The sequence below is a fragment of the Anguilla rostrata genome, chromosome 12 (genome assembly GCF_018555375.3).
Source record: "Anguilla rostrata isolate EN2019 chromosome 12, ASM1855537v3, whole genome shotgun sequence".
Classification (NCBI taxonomy): domain Eukaryota; kingdom Metazoa; phylum Chordata; class Actinopteri; order Anguilliformes; family Anguillidae; genus Anguilla; species Anguilla rostrata.
Window position 1 is genome coordinate 36,968,604 of NC_057944.1, and position 22,451 is coordinate 36,991,054.

The 22,451-nt window shown below is 51.7% G+C and overlaps 1 protein-coding gene across 1 annotated transcript in view; it reads left to right on the forward strand.

Annotated features, from left to right (window-relative positions):
- c2cd3 (C2 domain containing 3 centriole elongation regulator) overlaps window positions 1-22,451 on the forward strand; it is a 28,617-nt gene that overhangs the window by 2,724 nt on the left and 3,442 nt on the right. Inside the window, exons 5-31 of the mRNA XM_064301517.1 lie at window positions 294-490; window positions 963-1,098; window positions 1,317-1,469; window positions 1,751-1,892; window positions 2,386-2,519; window positions 3,078-3,287; window positions 3,441-3,553; window positions 3,670-3,788; window positions 4,403-4,534; window positions 5,081-5,626; window positions 6,029-6,213; window positions 6,845-7,088; window positions 7,468-7,651; window positions 8,036-8,220; window positions 9,280-9,473; window positions 10,461-10,735; window positions 11,406-11,486; window positions 11,707-12,324; window positions 13,499-13,837; window positions 14,293-14,434; window positions 15,089-15,153; window positions 15,305-15,510; window positions 16,529-16,662; window positions 17,236-17,391; window positions 17,879-18,069; window positions 18,515-19,361; window positions 20,171-20,279. Of these exons, the coding sequence (XP_064157587.1) occupies window positions 294-490; window positions 963-1,098; window positions 1,317-1,469; window positions 1,751-1,892; window positions 2,386-2,519; window positions 3,078-3,287; window positions 3,441-3,553; window positions 3,670-3,788; window positions 4,403-4,534; window positions 5,081-5,626; window positions 6,029-6,213; window positions 6,845-7,088; window positions 7,468-7,651; window positions 8,036-8,220; window positions 9,280-9,473; window positions 10,461-10,735; window positions 11,406-11,486; window positions 11,707-12,324; window positions 13,499-13,837; window positions 14,293-14,434; window positions 15,089-15,153; window positions 15,305-15,510; window positions 16,529-16,662; window positions 17,236-17,391; window positions 17,879-18,069; window positions 18,515-19,361; window positions 20,171-20,279 (6,037 nt within the window). The remainder of the gene's footprint in view (window positions 1-293; window positions 491-962; window positions 1,099-1,316; window positions 1,470-1,750; window positions 1,893-2,385; window positions 2,520-3,077; window positions 3,288-3,440; window positions 3,554-3,669; window positions 3,789-4,402; window positions 4,535-5,080; window positions 5,627-6,028; window positions 6,214-6,844; window positions 7,089-7,467; window positions 7,652-8,035; window positions 8,221-9,279; window positions 9,474-10,460; window positions 10,736-11,405; window positions 11,487-11,706; window positions 12,325-13,498; window positions 13,838-14,292; window positions 14,435-15,088; window positions 15,154-15,304; window positions 15,511-16,528; window positions 16,663-17,235; window positions 17,392-17,878; window positions 18,070-18,514; window positions 19,362-20,170; window positions 20,280-22,451) is intronic.

A 22,451-nucleotide genomic window follows, 5' to 3' on the forward strand; every position in this document is an offset into this window, starting at 1 on the left:
GATGTGTTGCAGTAAGACACTTCCTGTGCAGCTAACTAGTGGACTTGCAGGTGTCCAGTCGACCACAGGAGGTCGCTAGATAGCAATGAGATGCAAATATCTGCCCACTGATACTTCTCTAACCCTAACATGCATCACACAGCAGAGCTATCCGGCCCGTCTGCACTGACACGATTTGGCTAAAGCTACTAAAGCAAGAACCGAGCCTTATCCGGATTAGTTACCCAGCAGCCCCTAGAGAGCATATTATTAACTGCTCTCTCTGATTGATACCATGTGGCTAACATTTTCAGAGGGAAAGATCACTTGTACTTCCAAGAGACAAGTAACGGCCAGGAGGGGCCCAGTTCTGCAGCCCTGAGGACCGTGGCCTTCGAAGGCAATGGGCACCCTTCAGTCTCTCAGTATGAAGATGATGAACTGAGGAACAGAGCTCAGGTGTCAAAGCAAGAGTCCACCAACGGTCAGACCTCCAAGGACATCCTTTCAGGTTTGGCCCTATTGTTCATAGCGATAATGGATTGTATTTATACAACACTATACTGTTGCTTAAACAGATAATATTAGTGGTAATTAAAACTTGATGTAACAGGAGTAGTTGTTTTACACAGTTTATATATAGCATATTCATGGAGAAGTGATACTTCATGAACTTCATAATGGGTGGAACTACAATGCATTATCAATCTTGTGTAAACCTTGTGTAAACCAATCAAAAGAAGTTGTTTGCCATAATAACACACTACGATGAGCACAATTAAGTCACCGATAATGCATGTTCACTCCACCCAATCTGGGGTTCATAAATCAATAGTCTATAGACCCTGAACAGGAGGGTTACAGGGCAGGGAAGTACTGAGCAAATTCTGCTAAGGAAAAGAGTTTCTTTTCATGCATGTGATTTCTGAAAAATATGTTTTTCAAAAAATACGATCCTTGAGGAGTGTTCCATTTTTCCTCAGTTCTCTTAGACCGCGGTAGCAAGCTCAGGAATGCTATGGTGGTTTCGGCTCTGAAGTCCAACCTGGATTCTGACCTGGCTCTGAAGGACATCCCGTTACCTGTGTCAAGAGACAACATCGCCACGACCCCATCGCTGTGTGTACACCGTCAGCCCTAACACCTTGTAGTGTTCTTACTCTGCAGGCCTTCATGGTCTCCAGCTCGCCAGTTACTTTCATTGAGCAATGTTTGTTATCGTTAAAAATCAATGCCTGCATTTGCTTACTCAGCCAGGCGATTAATAATGAATCCACTGGATTAATTAATCCCTGAAAAAGGTGTGCCTCTTAATGTTGTGCCTCTTGTCCCTGCAGGCTGCCCAGGCCCTCATCCGGGAGGTTGCTGGAGAATCTCCTTCACAGTGAGCCCAGTGTCTTCCCCACCCGCGGTCTGCGCTCACCGGAGCCCCCGGACACGGACTGCTTCCCCGACACGGAGAACAGGGCGGTGGAGCTGCTCCTGGGCAGGTGAGCCGCTCCACGTTTTTAAAAACCTCCAAAAAATGTTTGGATTTTCTTTCAGAATTTAATTGGTAATTTGTCCATATTTTTGACGTTTAAAGAAGAGGTCTTTGCAAGGCATATGAGCACTTTTAACTGGTACCGAACATGCTCGGCCTGAAGATATTTAATGATTGTAATGTAGAAGATTAGTTTGGAGTTAGCGTTTCAGTTGAGCCTAGGTTAACGTTTCAGTTGTTATGTTAAAGTGATAATCTGTTCGTATGTTCGGTGCTTGTAATTTTCAGTGTGGATGGGTCGACCTTATGGGACCGGGACAGTTCCCCACTGGAGTTCCTCTCTGGGGGCAGCAGTGTTTTGGGGGACAGTGAGCTGAATGACCCGCTGTATGACGAGAGCCTGCTGGAGACCCTCTTCTACCCATCAGCCGTGAGTACTCCCACACACGTCCCATAATACCCTTTTACAGCATTACATTACATTACAGCCATTTAGCAGACGCTGTTATCTTACACGTCTTTTTTCACATAGCATTTACGTCCATTTATACTACCGCATATGTCCTGAAGCAATGCTGGTTAGTAGCTTGCTCAAGGGTACATCGGCAGTGTCCAGCCCGGAAATTGAACCTGTGACCTTTAGGTTACAAGACCAGCTCCTTACCCATTATAGCCTGAGCAGGCTGCTCATTCACCAACAATCCAGACTAAAGAGTATCCAGATTTTCGTAATAAAACTTAGGTTTCAGAAATAATGTTTTTATTTCATATTGAGTATGAAGTTGGTAGTCTGCATGATCCGGATTCAATACTAACATGGCTTATTGGTTTATGTAGACGTCGAGCTTAAAGAGTTGGCGCACGTTTTCAGATAGTTTAGGATCTGCTAAAAGAAACTGGCTTATCTGTTTTGATTTTTTTAGAAGTCTGATGGCAACATGAGTGAGTTCACTGCTGATGAAGATGATGGTCTGCCCATGAAGAAGAAACAGAAGAAGGGGCAGAGTGCAGGAAAAAATGAGAAAGAGGAGGAACCTGGCATGATGAAGAGTGGCAGGTGAGCTGTCTTTCCTACCGGTGTGTGTTTTACCTCACTGCTTGCTTTTTGGGGGTTCAGGCCTGGTTCTTATTACTCAGTAAAGTGTCTATGGCAGTCCTCTGTAATAGATAACTAAAATTGATTACATTTTTAAATTTTTTTTATATTGAAAAAATTTCATGAGCCTCTGTGTCAACCACGGGGCAAACAAGGTCAACCGTGTCAAGTATGCAGTTACAACTCAACTGTATTCTCATGTGTGGTGGGTCTTCTGCCAGAAATGACCATGAAAATTCATAAAATCAGTAAATTGCAGTACTCTACATTTCGAAAACTTGGACAGCTGTTCATTTTCAGTATCTTCAAAGATTTAATGTTATTGTTGATAGAATGCTGGAGAAATACTCATTACTCAAGTCCAGGTCAGAAGTGGGCAAGCCCACGTCCAGTCACAAGTCATGCAAATCATGCCTGGAGTTGAGCTGAACTGCACTTCCTGGACTCGAGCACTACGACGCTGGTCCGAGACACGGAAGCGTTTGTCATACGTGCGCGTTTCGCTTTGCTTGTGATCAGGTTGAGCTTGCGGGACCCCAGTCAGATCCCAGAGGAGGGCGGGGGGGCACTTCCTGACCCGAGCTCGGCCCTCATCGCTGCACTGCGCCGAACGCATCTGGCCAGGGTGCTCATCCGCTCCCTTACGGTCCCCGCTGACAGCGCCCCCGCCACGCCTCACAAGACCCCGGGCAGGGGCAAACCACCGCGCCCCCACCCCCCCAGGAGATGGTACGGTCCATTCCGCTCTCTGTGTTTTCCTTCGCTGTAGGTTATTCTGTTTACCGCCTTAACAGCTTTTCCTAGCGTCCAGCCTAGCTGCTAGACGTTTCTAACAAAAAAACGTCTCTGCTGTCCTGCTGTTTTTTTTCCTCTCTTCCTCAGCTCATACTTTGTGGAGTATTTATTTCCTGTGGCGCCTTCTAGACGTGATGCCAAACAGGGAGCCATGGCAACGGAAGTGACTCGAGTTGCCTCCTGTAAAGTTGCAGGAGGAGGTAGGCCTCTGCTCATCCTGTCACATGCATACAATTAACTAATTTATAAATTTTTTTTTTTTTTTTTTTAAAGGTTAGCCCACGCGTACGTTAATTTCCGCTCTTGTTCATTGCAGTGGTGAAGTTCCAGCAGCAGACTGTGTTCCCAGTTCAGTTTAGCGAGGCCACTATCAAGCACTGGTGGGGCACAGACCTCACCTTCAAGATCTACTCCAGAGAACGGTTCCAGAAGAAAGTATGCGGGGTGGGGGTTGTGTGTAAATAAACACAGTTCATCTGATCTAAAAAGTGCGGTTCTGAAACCAAAAATAAGCTATTTTCAAAACTCATGTGTATGTACAGTCCAGAGTGACCTGAGTGGCCTCGTGAGAGCCTTTATAAAAAATCTATGGGGAGGAAGTAAAATGTAAAGTGCACCTCACAAACCTCTGAGTGGTTATCCACTGACCCAGTTTGACCTCTGAGTGATTATCCATTGTCCCAGTTTGACCTCTGAGTGGTTATCCACTGTCCCAGTTTGACCTCTGAGTGGTTATCCACTGTCCCAGTTTGACCTCTGAGTGGTTATCCACTGTCCCAGTTTGACCTCTGAGTGGTTATCCACTTTCCCAGTTTGACCTCTGAGTGGTTATCCACTGTCCCAGTTTGACCTCTGAGTGGTTATCCACTGTCCCAGTTTGACCTCTGAGTGGTTATCCACTGTCCCAGTTTGACCTCTGAGTGGTTATCCACTGTCCCAGTTTGACCTCTGAGTGGTTATCCTCTGTGCTGAGTGGTTATCCACTGTCCCAGTTTGACCTCTGAGTGGTTATCCTCTGTGCTGAGTGGTTATCCTCTGTCCTGTTCCAGCCTGTAGCCTTCGGCAGAGCCGTCTTCCCCCTGCGCTCCCTCCTGAGCAGCGAGCAGCTGAAGCAGGCCAAGGCCCTGCCTGTCCTGGGCCTGGAGGGGGCCACAGAGGGACAGGAAGTGGGGAAGCTCAAGGTGAGGTCCAGGGCACCTGTGTGGCGCAGTTCTAGCCCTGTATAATCCTGCTGACATTTCTGCTGTGTCCTACTGAATAGTACCTGACTTGAACTGCACTGGGGTTATATCCCCAGTGTGTGTGTAGCTATATAATCAGGGCTTGACATTAACTTTTTGACTTAGCAGCCACTGTTGTTAGTGGTTTTCCAAATTCACTAGCCACTTAGCATTTGTAAATTGACTTAATTATTTCAGATGCCTTTTGTATACTACAATGATTTTTTAATTGAAAATGCTACCGGTAGGTGACCTGCCAAAATGGCTGGTAAGAGTTACACATCAAGCCCTGTATATAATGTCTAAAAACGTATCAATACCATGTATAAAAATCTAAATAATTCCAGTGTGTGAATTTTGGGATCTGAATCTGTATAAGTTAAAAAAAAAAGGGGCTATACCAGCAGGCCTTTTTGCAGTCTCCAGCAGCTCTTGGCGTGGCTGAATGTCATGAGCTGTGTGCTGCTTCAGCATTCATCTGAGGAAGCCATTCTCCTCCCTTCAAAGGTGTCTGTGGAGCTGGGGGCCGTCAGCAAAGATTTCTCACCGGCCAAAGTGAAAGGCAGCGATCAGGGCTGTGCTGAGCCCTCGAACACGGCCCCTAACCCCCCGAGGAAGGCCACGCCCACGGATGACATCATCAGCACACCGCCGCAGAGGTCGGACAGGGACAGGGACAGGGACAGGGAAGAGACCCCTTCCGTACCTACGGGAGGAATAGAGAGGGAGGGAGGGGCCCCCGTTTCTGGTGTTTGGGGTGTCCAGGACAGTCAGGTGGTGAGGCACCCTGTCCCCGCCCATACGCCTGTACCCCTGAGCTCTCCAGTCAGGATGCAGCATCATCATCATCCTCATCAGCAGCAGCAGCAGCAGGCTGAGGGGGAGGGAGGGGTTCTGCTGCACGCCCTGCTCCTGGTGCCTGATGGGAAGGATTTTAACTGCGGCCCCACGCCCCCTAACGTCTACCTCAACTGCAAGATGTTCGGCTCCGACGAGACCACGAGATCAGCGGTCTGCTGGGGCCAAGCCGATCCCGCGTTTAACTTCACCCAGGTAACAGAGCCAAGGGGCCACATCCCAGTAGCCAGCACTGAATGTCTGTCTGTCAACGTTAAGTCTGTAACCGTAAAATTGAGTAATTTCACTCCACTCTGGATATGTGACAGCAACCTGAGAGAGAGAGATATTAGTCATTCGTTCTGCCAACTCTTTATCTCAGTGAGAGATGGGTTTAATGTGTGTGTGTGTGTGTTCTGCAGGTTTAATGTGTGTCTGTGTGTGTGTGTGTGTGTGTGTGTGTTCTGTAGGTTTAATGTGTGTGTGTGTGTGTTCTGTAGGTTTTGTGTGTGTGTGTGTGTGTGTTTGTAGGTTTATGTGTGTTTGTGTGTTCTGTAGGTTTTGTGTGTGTGTGTGTGTGTGTTCAGCAGGTTTAACGTGTGTGTGGGTGTTATGCAGGTGGCTCCGGTCGTCCTGTCCCCCAGACTGCTGGAGAGGATGAGGAACAACGTGATGGTGATTGAGGTGTGGCAGAAGGGCAGTTCGGGGCAGAAAGGCCTTTCGGGGCAGAAGGGCAGTTCGGGGCAGGACCGGCTCCTCGGCCTGGTCAAAATGCCCCTGCAGCAGTTCTACATGTCCTTCAGGTGAGGGTGCCGCTGCGGTCCTGCAGCAGGGCCAGGTATCACGAACACGTGGGCGCTGGTTAACAGGTGGCTCTGACTCCCGGCTGCTGGCTGGGACACCCCTATTGTACTCCTGACTGAAGCACCTCTCCGCTGTATTGTTTTATTCGTAAAAATTAGAACTGCATCTGGACAGCATTAGTAGAAATCTAGACGTCGCACGAGCATGAAAACATTAACCCTGGTGGACAAGAAGTTAATCAAGTGTAGGCGTCCACTCCAACCAAAACAGAGCATCTCATTCAACAGCTAGAGATCTCGTTGAATCAGGTGTGCCAAATTAGAACAGGGTTGTGCAGCCCTGTTGTTAACTAAACAGACATAATGTAAAATGCCCTCATTCACACTTAGTGATGGTTTGGGAACCAGTTGTCTCTACCCTGGTCCAGGAGGTGGCGCTGTTGCTCATATTACAATGTGAGTGCATCTACAGCGTTTCAGTGCTGACTTCAAAAGACTGCATTTGAAGAACACTTCAGTCTTTGAAGAAGTAATCATAAGAGCCTTCAGAAAGCTGGCAGCAGTTGTTATTTTAAGTACCTGGGGGATTAAAATAGTTTGTTCTCCTTCTTCCCCTGCGTCTCTTTTCCAGAGACCCGAGGATCTCCCGGCTGCTGCTGCAGGTGCAGTTCCCCGTGGTGGCGGTGGACAGCTACATGCCTGTGGTCGACGTGTTCTCGGGCAGCGCCCGGGGCAGCCTTCGGGTCCTGCTGGCCATGGGGCTGGCGGAGCAAATCGCGTCCTTGCAGCGAATGAGGGACGAAGACCTCGGCTCAGTGCCCCGCCCTCCACGGCCAGCCCACTCCCTGGATCAGAGGCAGCACATAGAGCCAAAGGTTAATTACACTCAGAACACGTAGCAGGTTTATACAGGCCAGGCATGACTACTATGCTACACCAGATATAGTGAATTGTGGTACTTGTGCTCACAACAGGACCAAATTTATAGTAAACATCATTGTCAATGCACGTTCACGGTGTGCTGTAATATAAAGTATCGAGCATGTGTAGAACAGAGCTTTCTAATTACCGCAATATTACAGACACTCCCAGTTTGAGACCTCATTTCCTGATAATTTTCCTTGTGATGTCACAATCAGAAGAAGCACAGTGCTCAGTGGGGTTATCTGTACGTGGCCCTCAGTGCGCCCTCTGCTGGAGGTGCCGGGGTGTGACGCGGGTGACGGTAAAGCTGTGTGGCCCCCCCTCCCCCAGGTGAACGTGCAGCAGGAGGAGACGACGCTGGAGCACGTGTTCGAGGTGACGGTGGAGAGGGTGAAGGGTCTGGCGCCGCTGCAGTCCACCGTGTGGGGGGAGGCCGACTGCTACGTGCAGTACTCCTTTCCCACGCAGGAGGAGGACCCCGCCGGAGCCCTGGACTCGCACACCATAGAGAGCAGTAGGCCATTCCCCCTTTACTCTGCTTCCTTATCGCTGCTTCATCTTCCATTTCCCAGAAGCCCCTTTCAAAGGGTGTCATCTGGAGAGAGGAGACGAGTGAAGAATGCAGTTAGATGTAATTTACAAATATAAAATACTTCCATCAGCAATCGGGCTGAGAGAGCATGTAGATGAAAGAAATGGGTAGTGTGTGCACTTAGTAAATTACCATCCCTTGACTTAAGCTGTTCGAAGTTGCTTTGCTGAACATCTCTCTAAAATCATCAGAAATTCAGTCAGGGTCAGAGTCGGATAAATCACTTGTTCTGAGGCTGCGTGGCGTGTACCCAGGGTGGGCGTGGCCAGGGGTTCGAGGTGCTCTCTGACTCCCCTCCTCCCGCAGGCGTGTGTCTGAGGCCGTTCCGCACGGGCACGGTGCTGTGCGTGCCCGACCCGGTTTTCGGGCACAGCGAGAGCCACGCCCTGCTGGCCCCCGCGGGCGTCCCCGTGCAGAGGCTCCTGCTCAGCTCCTGCTCCAGCCAGGGCCCCGCGGCCCGGGGGGGCATCCCCTTCCAGGTGTGGTGCAGGTGAGCGCGCGGGTCTTCACTCAACCAGCAGGTGGCAGTAGAGAACCAGATACAGAGCAGTATGCTGACCTGTTTTTCATTCTGGTTGCAACACAGCATCTTTGTGGTCATAGTGATCAGTGAGACAGCATAAGCTCTGTTTTTGCTTTTTAGAGAACATAAACTATTTGGTTTGCCTGATAAGAGACATAGCAATCTGTGTGTTTGGTGTTTGTGAAACTTTTGGTTATTAAACTACATAAGTACCGTTGGTTGAGAAAGGCTAGTATCCTCGTGTCGAGAACTCGGCAGGTTCTACCCCAAAGGTCAATGCTTCCTCTGTCCAAACTGTGCGCCATGGTGACCATGCAGACTCACGACCGACCGAGGCCCCATGGTAGCCTCCCCCCTGCAGACCGAGGCACTGCAACACCCCTCAGCCTTTAGGATCTCCTTCCCTCCTCTCTCTCTCCTCTCCTCTCTCTATCTCTCTATCCCCCTCCCTCTCCCCCTTTCTCTCTCTCCCTCACTCTCTCTCTCTCCCCACTCTCTCTCTCCTCCTCTCTCTCTCTACCCCACTCTCTCTCTCCTCTTCTCTCTCTCTCTCTCTCTCTCTCGATCTCTCTATCCCCACTCTCTCTCCTCCTCTCTCTCTCCCTCCTCTATCTCCTCCTCCCTCCTCTCCCTTCCTCTCATAATCCTCTATCTCCCTCTCTCTCTCCCTCTCTCCCTTTCCCCTCTCTGTCTCTCCCTCTCTCCCTCTCTCACTCTCTCTCTCCCTCCCTCCTTTGCAATTCAAACGCGTATGATTACCTTTATCGTGTGAAACTCACTGGGCGTTGTATCGCTAAAGCACGCAAGTAATGAAAGCAATACACTTCCAAATAGGGCAAGAGCAAAACAAACAGAAGACATGACAAACTGAAAAAGAAAAATCAAACAGTTCTTAGTCTTTTTTCAGGTTTTCATCTCTCAGACACACACACACACACACACACACACAGACAGGCAGGCACACATCCCCAGTTGTTAAGGCTGTCTTGTCACAGCACACATGGAGCTTTTTTTGCTTCGCTTGTAACGCTATGGTTATTATGTAACTGGACGCGTCTGGTTTCTGTCTCCCTGTTCCCTCCCAGGACTGCTGGATGTGTGTGTTCGTTACAAGCCTCGGCCAATGAGAGCCCACGGTTTGAAAGATGGGGCTGTGGCCTCCCGTGTCATAGCCCTGGCAGTTCAGATACACAGAGCAGCAGGCCTGCAGGCAGCAGCACGGTACGCCCCCCTCCCATACCCCCACCATACTCCCATACCCCCCCAGCAAGTTTAAATACACCTCAGCAGTGCCCTTGTAATATTTGTACAGTAAAGCCGGTAAAACACCATGCCTACGGACGCTGTACAGTCTGCCAAGGACGGGGGGGTGTTAGGGTTGGGGGGTGGGGATCTCGTCGACCCGTCCCTGTCCCAACACCCTGCAGACCAAACAGCCGCACTGCGCCAGCGGTCACCTCCTCGCCTGCACCTGTTCCCCATTCTTTGCTCACGGCATTTCTGTCGGGGAGCGGAGGGGGGGGGGAGGAGAGCGCAAATTAGCAGAGTGTCTCCCGGTTGTTTTACTGCCCGGTTCTGCTGGTTAGGAGAGTCGCTGACTCCTCAGATCACAGCGGTAGGGTACGAACCGCGGAGACGGCTTCTCCAGTTAGCAGCGGCTAACGATAACTCTGCGCTTCTTGGCCACGGGTAAAGGGAAGTTTGCCAGACCGGTAAAATGTGATAAGGTGCACTGGTAACGACACAGCGAGCAGGGCGTGTCGCTACGTGTGTAATTATAACGTTGTGTGTGTTCTCTGAAAGCTTTGCAGAGACACTGGTGTTTTGTCTATTTCCGCCCCCCGCCCCAGAGGGCCAGTGTGGGTGCAGGTTTTTTTGTTTTAGCCCAGCTGTTGGACACCTGATTCTCCCTGTCATTGTCTTGATTGACGAGCGCGATCGGTTAATTAGTTGAATAAATCATCGTAGTGCTGGGCTATCAATCAATCAATCAAATTTTATTTGTATAGCGTATTTTACAGCAGTTGTCACAATACGCTTTACAGACAACCCTAGCCTAAACCCCCACAGGAGCAAGCCTAAGGCAACAGTGGCAAGGAAAAACTCCCTGTGGCAGGCTAGAGCCTGCGCCCGCGCCGGCTCTTTCTGGATACAGATTGGACGCCCCTGATGTGCTGCATGCTGATTGGCTGCGTCTCTCCCCCTCAGGGCGGCGGCCGGGCGGGACGAGGCGCTCCGTTACTACGCCGACGTGGGGGTGAACGCCTACGTGAGCGCGCGCCTGTCCTTCCTCCCGGAGAGGGAGAGGAGGAGCACCCGCGTGGTGGCCCGCTCCTTCTGCCCCGAGTTCGACCACCACACGGAGTACCCCTGCAACCTGCTGGTGCAGAGCCCGACCGGGGAGGCCCGCAGCCTGGCCGAGCTGCTGGACGCCGCCCGCGCCGTCTTCACCCTGTGCCACCGGGACAGCCGGAGGGCCGAGGGTACTGCCCGCGCCCGCCCGCACCCGCCCTCACCCGCCTGCACCCACTGAAATACCGGCACATCGCTTTAACCCAGGGCTGCCGCACACTGCGCCACACACAGGCCTGGAGAGCCGCAGTGTCTGCTGGTCTTTGCAGTTTCCTTTCACTCAGCAGCCAGTTAAGGCCTTCAGAACAAGCTGCCGTGGACTCTTCAGCCAATCAGAGACTTAAATGAGTCACTCGTCCTGTAATGCTCTGAGAGGCAGCAGACACCGCGGCCCTCCAGGACTGGAGTCTGACTCCCCTGCTTTGAGGCGGAAGAAGCAGATTAATGACTGTGTAAACAGAAGCATTCTTTTTTCATACGAATGCATATTTTGGTGTGCTTTGCTGCAGGTCACCGAACTGATCTCATTCATGTATTGTAGTTACTTCGTAGTGTTGTTGATATTCTAGGAAATGTATCACGTTTGTCACTGAGTACAGGCGTACACGTTACTGATCCACACCCGGTAAAATGTACTTGTGATGCAACTCCCAGCGTAGAGACTTACGATGCGCAAAATGGATAAACGAGATCCAGACGGCACACAGACACTTCAAAAGACTGACACACCGCCCTGTCCAGCCCGTCTCCCCTGGTCAAACAGCTGGCCCGCATCTTCTGTGTCTGTCTTTGATGTTGCAGGCACGGATTTCCCAGCATCAAAGGACACTGTATTGGGCACCGTCACAGTACAGCTGGGAGACCTCATTCATAGGAGAACAGGTATGAGGAGCAGCGAGCTTGCATTTTAAAACGTTCATTTCAGTGCCTACTTTAGCAGTTGTTGCAGCTCTGTATTAAATGTGTAGGAATGCCTGTTAGGAGAGGCTTTTTACGGAAGTAAAACTGGTCCTGAAATGCAGCAGGTGTGTCACACTGTCTGTTTTAGCATTTGTGTTACACTGTCTGTTTTAGCGTTTGTTGCCGGGTTTTTGTGTTGAAGGGATCTCCGGCTGGTTCCCCGTCTGTCTGCCCCAGGACCCGGGGTCCCCCGGGGCCCCCCCCGTCCTGGCGGGGGGTCTGGAGGTGTCGGTGAGCTTTGCGCACCACGCGGACAGAGAGAGGGTGATCAGCGCCGCCCGCGGGCTGGGCTGGGAGGCGGGCGAGGCGGGGGCGGAGGAAGACGAGGAAGAGGAGGAGGAGGGGGGCGGGGGGACGGTCACGCTCTCGGTGGCCACGCCCAGGCTGTGGCTGCCCCTGCACTGCCTGCTGTTGCCGGGACACGGGGCTCTGGAGCGCTCCACCTACTGCTACCTGCGCTACCGTCTGTACGAGGAGCCGGCCTACTGCTCGCCCCTGCGCCACCCCCGCGCCGGCGGGGATGGGGGGGACGGGGGCGTGGCCACGGCGGCGTTCGGCGGCGGCGGGCGGGCGGTGGAGCTCAGGCGCACCCTCCCGCTGCGCTGGTACCTGCGCGAGGAGCGGCTGGAGGTCCAGGTCTGGGTGGCCTTCGGGAAGGAGAGGAGGGCCCGGCCGCACAACACCGACCGGCTGGTGGGCTCCGCCTACGTGGACCTGGCCGCCCTGGCCCGGAGAACCGGGAGCAGGCTGACCGTCAGCGGTGGGTGGGCCCTCAGGCGCGTTATTATACAGCGCGTTATTATACAGCGCCTTATTATACAGCGCGTTATTATACAGCGCCTTATTATAAAGCACGTTATTATACAGCGCGTTATTATACAGCGCGTTATTATACAGCGCCTTATTATACAGCGCGTTGTTATACAGCACGTTATTATACAGCATGTTATTATGCAGCGCGTTATTATACAGCGCGTTATTATACAGCGCGTTATTATACAGCACGTTATTATACAGTGCGTTGTTATACAGCGCGTTATTATACAGCGCGTTATTATACAGCGCGTTATTATACAGCGCCTTATTATACAGTGCGTTATTATACAGCGCGTTATTATACAGCGCGTTATTATACAGCGCGTTATTATACAGCGCCTTATTATACAGCGCGTTATTATACAGCGCGTTATTATACAGCGCCTTGTTATACAGCGCCTTATTATACAGCACGTTATTATACAGCGCGTTATTACACAGCGCGTTATTACACAGCGCGTTATTATACAGCGCGTTATTATACAGCGCGTTATTATACAGCGCGTTATTACACAGCGCGTTATTACACAGCGCGTTATTACACAGCGCGTTATTATACAGCGCGTTATTACACAGCGCGTTATTACACAGCGCGTTATTATACAGCGCGTTATTATACAGCGCGTTATTATACAGCGCGTTATTACACAGCGCGTTATTATACAGCGTGTTATTATACAGCGCGTTATTACACAGCGCGTTATTACACAGCGCGTTATTACACAGCGCGTTATTATACAGCGTGTTATTATACAGCGCGTTAGTAACAGCGCGTTATTATACAGCGCGTTATTATACAGCACGTTAGTAACAGCCTGCATCCTGGGAGAGGGGCTTGTTCTGTTAGCTGTCTTAAAGTGGCTCAGAACAGGACTTGTTGCTAAGGGCTAAGGTGGCTAGTCTCAGAACACTGTGACTGTTTACTTGTAATATCAGTGTGAATGTTTGGCACTATGTAATCTATCTGCTGTTTTTTGATGCTCCATTTGCTATTTGATGGGACACAGGTCATCATTCAGAGAAACTTTGTGAAAAATCCTTCTCATGAGAATGGTGTGTGTGCGTGTGCGTGCGTGCGTGTGTGTGTGCGTGTGTGTGTGCGTGTGCGGGCGTTGCAGGTGTGTACCCCATTTTCAGACGCTCGGCTCCTGACCTGGAGGGCGCGGCCCTGCGGGTGCACATCACCATGACTCCCGCGCGGGACACGCCCCTCCCTGAGCAGCCCCGCCTCTCCAGCGACAGCGAGGACGAGCTCGGGAGACAGGGGGCGCTCTGCTCTGCCGAGGAAGAGGAGGAGGAGGAGGAGGAAGGGCCCGCGCCCCCGGTCACAGCCGCCTCCCGCCAATCCGGCGCCCACAGCCGACGCCCCGAGGTCCTGGCCCCTCGGGACGCCGGCGCGGACGACACGTTCGCCGTGACCGTGACGGTGGACCGGGCCATGCACCTGAGCCTGAGAGGTGAGCGCGAGGTTCACGGCGACACACGCACCTGCACAAACACAAAAGAAACGGTTTAAATCATTTAAAAAATATGAAAAGTATTCTGAAGGTGAACCCCGGTGAGTTTTCTGTTCGCTGTCATAATAATGGAGAGGCCAGGAATTTGCATGAATATTAGGCAGTTTTGCGTGACTCAAATGAATAGGTGTTAGGCGGAAATTTTACCCCGGGCGTGGAGGTGGCGTTTGGGTGCCAAACAAAGCGATGTCATTTATTGTTTTTAAATCCCCAAATAATCACCTATTTGCTTTCACAATCAAACTAGGTATGTAGCAATTGCAGTTAATTATTTGCTGTTATGGTAACCAAGAGTTTAATAAAAAGCAAACTAGCGACTGTCTCAGCGTGGTTATATTCAGCGATCTGCCCTTGCGTCAGTGCTGATGGATGCTGGTGTTGTGCGCCCCCTGCAGGTAGCCCGCTGGCGGAGCGCAGCGGCGGGACGCCCAGCTGCTGTGTGTCCTTTGCCACGGCCGAAGCTGAGAGCCCCATCACCACCACGCCCGTGGTGCCGGAGAACAGCTGCCCGGTGTGGGACCACCAGTGGGCGGGCAGGTACCTGGTCCCAAACCCCCCCCCCCGGCCTGCGAGCAGTCACACACACCCTACACCCGCACCCCAGGCCTGCGAGCAGTCACACACACACCCTACACCCCCCAGGCCTCGAGCAGTCACACACACCCTACACCTCAACCTGCCCCGGCCAGCAAGCGGTCAAACACACACACACACCCTATGCCCAGGCTGCGACCTGTCTCACACAACACCACACACCACACACACACACACACACACCCCCTACCCTTGGCCTGCGACCTGTCTCTCACACACACACACACACACACACACACCCTACGCCCAGCATGCGACCTGTCTCACACACACACACACACACACTACCGTCAGCCTGCGACCTGTCTCTCACACACAGACACACACACACACACACACACACCCTACGCCCAGCATGCGACCTGTCTCACTCAAACACACACACGCCCTACCCCTGTGCGTGCTGTTCCGATTCGCTGGTCTTGCTTAGCCTGTTTTGAGTCTTACTGCTTTTTCTAGGAATTCACGACTGCTGTGCATTAAAATTCATTCACGTATAATATTATTATTATTTCAAACAACCCTTTGTTAAAACCATGTTTTGCACCCTGCCATGTTGTGCTAACTCCTTCTCACCCCCCCCCCTCCCTATGGCAGGCTATCTAAGGAGGTTCTGTTGGATCCACAGCAGACAATGGTGTTCAAAGTTTGGCACAAAGGAGGTAATGCAATATGTGCAGACTCTCTTCCTTGTAGCTAATAGCCGGTTTTGGGCAAACATGTTGTGAAGAAACATAATGCTTGTTGTATAATGGCTCCTAACGAAATCATATTCCCACCCCCCCAACTCCCGCACTCCGTTTCTCTTTGCAGACATGGAGCGGGTGGTTGGGTTCGTGTCCGTTGACCTCTCCCCGCTGCTGGCGGGGTTCCAGTCGGTGTGCGGCTGGTACAACATCACCGATTTTAACGGGCAGTGCCAGGGGCAGCTAAAAGTGGCCGTTTCCCCCCTGAAAGGGGTGCGCGACCTCCGGGGACAGAGGCAGGCGGCGCAGGAGAACGACGCCAAGGACCCCGCGGTGAGAACCCTGCCGCGCTTCACGCGCCTTTCCGCGTTAGCCTAGCGTCCGGGATGGTCCGTGCTCAAGAAGGCTTGTTCACGAAACGTCAGTGCCAGACCCCAGGGGTGCTGTTGGTCACTGGCCTGTGCATAGATGCACAAGGTGTGTGTGTCCCTTTGTGTGTTTCTATGTCTGTGTGTGTGTGTGTGTGTGTGTGTGACTCTGTATGATGAGTTTTTAAACAGCCCAAGTAGTAAAGCAGCACCTGTTGAAACACAGCTGAAGCTGGCATTTTGTGGCATTATCCAACATTTCTCAAGTCCACCGATTCTTGAAGCTCTCTTTTCCTGAATAGACAGCAGCTGGGAACTGCACAGCCTAACCCATAAAGCGATTAAAATATTCCAGTCAAAGCCAGCTGTGGTTTTGAGTTTGACAAAATGTCACTCATACATCTTAGATCCTGGGCAGCAAAAAAGCAAAAAAAAAAAAAAAAAACCTGATCTTGCGTTGCAGCCAAAAGACCTAAAGCCAAACATGTTCCCGAATGCACTCATTCCACAGTCGCATGCAGACAAACTTGTTCATTCAAGTCACACGAGCAACTGTACAGATACTGGAACAGTGTTCACTACCTGTGCCAGGACCATACCTTCCCTGCTGCCATTAACACACCACATGGATTTCTTCCAATCCTTTCATCGGTCACTTTTAATGACCACACGACCGAGGTCGGTGGAAATTGCTTTCAGTACAGCATGGTGGTGATCTCAATACAACGGTGTCAGTGACATCAAACACAGACAGATATCAACACTACATTAAACACAACAACTAGCACACAGACAAGTCATCAAACGTCAGTCATTTGCGTTGCGTTACACCGCGTTTGCTTTCTCAAGATTCTCTGACTCAAGCTTTGCTTCGTGGTCCGTAAAAACGTGACGTCAGACAGAGACCCAGAGAAGCATGCACGAGTTGCACGTGCAGAAGTGATGCCTGTGTTTACGGAGGACGGCCGTGCTCTGTGTTACAGCCTCTGTTCCAGACCCTTCCCCTGTGCTACCACACCTCCGCCATGTACGCCAGCTTCCCGGCTCACCTCACCCGCTACCCGGAGCAGAGGATCAACGCCTCGCCTGAGCAGATGGGGGCGCTGTTGTCTGGAAGGTAATGGGATTGCCGTGGCTACGTCACGCCCTACAGTGCGGGGGGGTACTACAGGAGCGTGCTTGCGCCTGTGGGAGGAGAGGTGCATCTCACTGGTAGACTGGGGCTGCCTGGCGAGTCTTTGGGACAGATTAAGTTTTAGATGAACCTGTCGAATTCTCAACGGCTTCAACTCCCACACCCCAGGTGAGACGTGACCACGTCTGTCCCATCGTCCCAAACTCCTGGTCGTATTTGGCTAACAACGCAAAGTTGCGTTGATGTATTCCTGCGTCAGGTACTTTCACAGGCTTTAGCCTGTTTAGTTAAACGGCACTGGTAAACTATTAACTACAAAAGAAACGTTTTCACAAATTAATAATTTCACATAATTATACTAAAATTATGAAAGAACCGCATGAATGTTTTTCTCCGATTTGACCAGTATCTGAAGCGCTTGAAGTATTTGAGAAATGTGCCGGATTCTGGTCTGATGAGTTTCTGCGGGGGGGGAGGAAGAGGGGGGAGGGGGAGGTCCGCGTCATGGCGAGCATTTTAAGTGCTTTGTGTGTCTCCCCGCGGCTGGTCCGGCAGGTCCAGCGCCAGCGACCGCGACCGCGAACGCCACGAGGAACACGTCCACAACGTGCGGGCCTTCCACCAGAGCCTGCAGGGGGGAGAGCGTCCCGCTCAGGGCTCCGCCCCCGCCGACCTCCCTTCCTCCAGATCCACACGCTTCTCAGCGCTGAGGTACTGCACATGACAGGAAGTGACATCACACCCCAAAGAACGCAGTTTCACCGGTTTTGCGTCCCAATGGTGATGTGTTGGGGGAAGGGACTGGCATCTCAAATGATCTTTTTTTTTAATTGACCCATTCCGATATTCTGTTCTGAAAGACTGTAAAAATAAAAATAATGAGATTCCGTTAAAAGAGCAGCGTCAGACTGTTGCTCTGCAAATGATGACTATTCTCTTGCACTTTCAGGCAGTAATAACAACAAATCAATAACTCATTTGATGCAGGACTGTCAGTCTCTTCTGAAATACTCAGATGAAACTGTAGCTCAAGATTTTTCTGAGGTCTTTTCTTGATAAGCAACCATCAAATACTGATAAGTGACCTCAAGGTAGGACATGTGATCGTTGCCTGGTCCCTTCAGGCTGGCAGTGACCCCCAGTACTCCTTGCTCATCCGTCCAAAATGGTGTCTGCGTTCTGTGCATTCTGTGAGCAGGAAAAACCTGAGTGAGCTGGACGATATTCAGCGGTACTTCAGCCGCAAGCTGACCACGCCCACGTTCCCCAGCCTCTCGGACCAGGCCCCGCCTCCCAGGCTGGACGAGCGCAGAGACTCCGAGACGGACAGCGCTGAGCTGCTGCTTCGGTCCAATCGGCTGGTGGGGGCGGTGAACAGCCTGATCAGCGGTAGCCCACTGACTGCGTCTGCGCATCCCTGTGCATACACACACGCACACACGCACACGCATGTGTACCTACGGCTTCACTATAACTGAACAGGTCACCTTTTAGAGCTTTCTGTGCTGTTCTGTGTTAAAACAAAACTCAAAACTCAGGCTCATGCATTGACAAGTTCTTGCAGATAATGCACGTAGCATTTGGTTGCCATGTGTTGGAAAGGCTGTTCTTCAGGAAGCCCCTGATGCACTGGCTGGGATACGGTGTGCTTAAAGATGCATGCTGAATGTGTATGGAGCTTTATGACCATGGAGAGTGCTTAGGGGAAAACAAAAGCAGATGCCTGTACAGGACAAGCATGCTACAGAAACAGCACAAATTGGGCCAGGACACTGTGTGTCATATGACAGCTGTTATGACTGAGCATTTATGATTCCCTGTCGCCTCACTCCAGATCTCCATGGACACCGTCTCAGTGGCCCCCGAGACATTACCCAGTGCACCTCCGGTCTGGCCACGCCCTCCGAGGACCACTTCCTGTCTAACGGGAACTGCTTTTTGCCAGGCGAGCGCACTGAGCCCCAGCGTGGCCCAAGTGAAGAGGCGGGGACTCCTCAGGACGGAGGGTCCCTCTGTAGCTCCCCCGTCCCGCAGGGGAGGGACGGACCCGGCGAAACGCTGGCGAACACTGAGCAGATCCGCCACGGAGACGACGGCCTTTCCCCCGACGAGGGCGAGGACGAGGACGAGCGTCGGCACGGAAGCGAGGAGGAAGACGAGGAGGAGGACGAGGAGGAGCAGGACTACGAGGAGACGGTGATCGAGCCCCGAACGCTGAACGAGGTCACCGTGGCGACGGACAGGACCAGCCCGTGGACGAGCCTGCTGTCCGAGCCGGACCTGGGCTCCCTGCAGAGCCTGGAGGACCCGGAGGAGCAGCGCGGTCCAGCCGAGGAGGAGGAGGAGAGCGGGAGAGGGTGTGGCAGGAGTTCTGCGGAGCTCCTCAGCTGCTCCTCCCCGGAGGAGGCCCCGCACGCGGACCCCAACCTCTCGTACGGGTCGGACTCAAACGGCGCCGGAGAGGGACACCGGGGCCCGGGGCCTGAGGAGAGGGCGGAGCCCACCACCGCCCCTCCCCAGGAACTGTCGCCAGGCGACGAGGAGACCCCCGACAGGGGCGAAGATTCAGAGGAGGAGGAGAGGCGCACTGCCTCACCCATCCCACAGAATATTTTGGAAGTGGGGGACAGCTGTCCGTCAGACAAGGAAGACTCCGGAGCAGAAGACAAGGAGAGCAAACGGTATCCTTAAACCACCCGCTGCCCTCTGGAAGGCCAGGGGTTCGATGGTGACACTTCATTCCAGATTCACCTTGAATTCTGATAACTAGCTAACACACAAGCATGTCACGTTTTACCGTTTACTGCCACGCCTGCCGAGCTGTCTTTGATCCTGTGAGACCGATCTTCAGTGTTTTATACACAGTTTACAGCATCTGTGATGAAAGGTGGCTTTCTCCTTTCTTCCAAGGTACTTTGATATAGTACATGGCAAAAAGTATGTGGGCACCTGACATCCTTCATACAGAATTCTGGGCGTTAATATGTAGCTGGTCGATCCTTTGCTGCTGTAACAACCTCCACTGTTCTGGGAAGGCTTCATACTAGATGCTGGAGCATTGCTGCAGGGACTTGCTTCCATTCAGCCAGAAGAGCATTAGTGAGGTTGTGCAATGATTGGGCGATTAGGCCTGGCTCGCAGTTGGCTTTCCAGCTTATGCCCAGAGGTGTTGGATGGGGTTGGGGTCAGGGTTCTGTGCAGGCCAGTCCAGTTTTTCCGCATCGTTCTTGAAAAAACAATTTCTGTATGGACCTCGCTCTATACCTGGGGGCACTGTCACGCTAAAACAGACAAGGGCCTTCCCCAAACTGTTGGGGAAGCACAGAATCGTCTAGAGTGTGATCGTATGCTGTCGCAGTAAGATTTCCCTTCACTGGAACTAAGAGGCCTAGCCCAAACCATGAGAAACAGCCCAAGACCAAGGGGTGTCCAGATACTTTTGGTCATACAGGGTACGTTGCCATATTCTTCCTTAATGTGACTTCCTCAGTCCTGATCCTGTTGATATCCCAAATTTCTTCCTCTCAACGGTCCATCTGGAGGCGTCGATGCGAGCCATGCGCATGGCCCCCGTGTTCCCAAGGCCTCTCACAGACACGGTAACTACACCCCCCCCCCAAAAAAAAACACCACCCACACTGCTGGGAAAGCTGCTTCCCCAGCATTTCCAGTTCCAATAATAAAATGGCTGAACGAAAACAACTGGAAGGGTAGGAGGAGGAGATATGTATAATGTTCTTGTACGAGTAATTTTGTGAATGTTTTTGTGGAGGGTGTGATTCTCTGGCCAGCAATAACTCTAAAATAGCGGTCTGTCTACTTATGTAGTTGTCTGCCATACTTACATGACTACTACCAACAGATAATGCTGGTACTTATTTTATTTCAGATGTATTTGTGTGTCTGGCCTTAGTCTTAGATGGGCTTTAATGTCAGAAAGAAGAATGGCTTGGTTGTGACGGTAGCTCAACACTCAAGAGCTTTCCCATGCACCGGACAGGCATGCGTTACAGGTGTGTCTCCTGTGGACGCCGTTCCTTCGTTCTTCTCGAAATGAAGTTAGTTTGTCCCTGGCTGCCTAATAAATGACCCAGTCGGTGTCGGTGCCAGTGGCTGTGGGCTCTGCATCTTCATCCATGAAACCCAGGAGACCCCCCCCCCCACCCCCCGCCACAGCAGGGCAAACGTTCTAGAGCTTCCTGAGAGCTGGACACTCTCTGTACTGTTCACTGCTGATAATGGAGGATGCACCCACATGCACATGCAGTCTGTGGCTTGTTGTAATGGAGCGGGAAGAGGCAGCACGCTGTCTGATGTACTGAGTACTTAAAATAAACCCAGGTAAGAGTACATATCACATGGTAGTCCCAAAGCTACCGACACCGATTTGGTTTTATTTATTAGGTTGCCAGGGTCAAATTTTTTTTTTTTTCCAAGAAGGATGAATGGTTTGGCTTCAAAAAGTGCTATGACAGTAAGAAAACTAACACCATCAACACCACCTCACCCCCCAACCCCCTTCCCCCTTCCCCAAACCATAACCTCCTTTTGGTGTTCCTGAGGTATTTTTAACTTCATGTAACATAATTCCATCATCGCCTGAGGTCTGTACAGGTCAGTGTACTGAGGCAAATGAATTATTTGAATAATTTGCTGCATGTACCTTTTGTCTGCTATTCAGACGTTAAAGGAAGCAAGCATTAAGTAATTTTTAAATGTTAATCTGGTACAGGAATGGTCTTAATCCTACTGGGTCTGGTTGATTTAATAGCAGCTTCCGTGTGTAGAATACTAGTTAGAGAATGTTCCAGAATAGATGTGCGTGCCGACGGTTCAGACAGACCGGTAGAAACAGAAGAGGTTTCTTGTAAACGGCCGTCCTCTTGTATTCGCGTGTTAGGAGCCCGTAGCTCAGGCCACAGTTTCTATGTACGTCGGGTTGTACAGCATAATAAACCTCCCTGCTCTCCCCTCTTCTTCACAACCCTGCGTTCCTCAACATTAAACACACGTTCAGTCCTGATGCGTGTCTGCGTTTCATCTTCCTAAGAAAAGCCAGCATTGCAGTGTTGCCCGTCTCTTTCTGCAGCTCTATTTTTAAAACCCCTTGCTGCTGCACAGGCCGTGATGTGTGCTCTGTGCAGCACAGTGACTGCTGTGCTGTGCTGTGCTGTGCTGTGCAGAGCGGCGCTTCTGAGGCTGTGAGTCGCGTGAAGACCCCAGTAGAGCTGATTTGGGACGGCGCTGGTTTGGGACGGCGCTGATTTGGGACAGAGCTGATTTGGGACAGAGCTGGTTTGGGACGGTGCTGATTTGGGACAGAGCTGATTTGGGACGGCGCTGATTTGGGACAGGGCTGGTTTGGGATGGCGCTGATTTGGGACGGCGCTGGTTTGGGACAGCGCTGATTTGGGACAGAGCTGATTTGGGACAGAGCTGGTTTGGGACGGTGCTGATTTGGGACAGAGCTGATTTGGGACGGCGCTGATTTGGGACAGGGCTGGTTTGGGATGGCGCTGATTTGGGACAGAGCTGATTTGGGACAGAGCTGATTTGGGACAGGGCTGGTTTGGGACAGAGCTGGTTTGGGACAGGGCTGGTTTGGGACAGAGCTGGTTTGGGACAGTGCTGGTTTGGGACAGAGCTGGTTTGGGACAGAGCTGATTTGGGACAGCGCTGGTTTGGGACAGGGCTGGTTTGGGACAGAGCTGGTTTGGGACGGCGCTGGTTTGGGACGGCGCTGATTTGGGACGGCGCTGGTTTGGGACGGC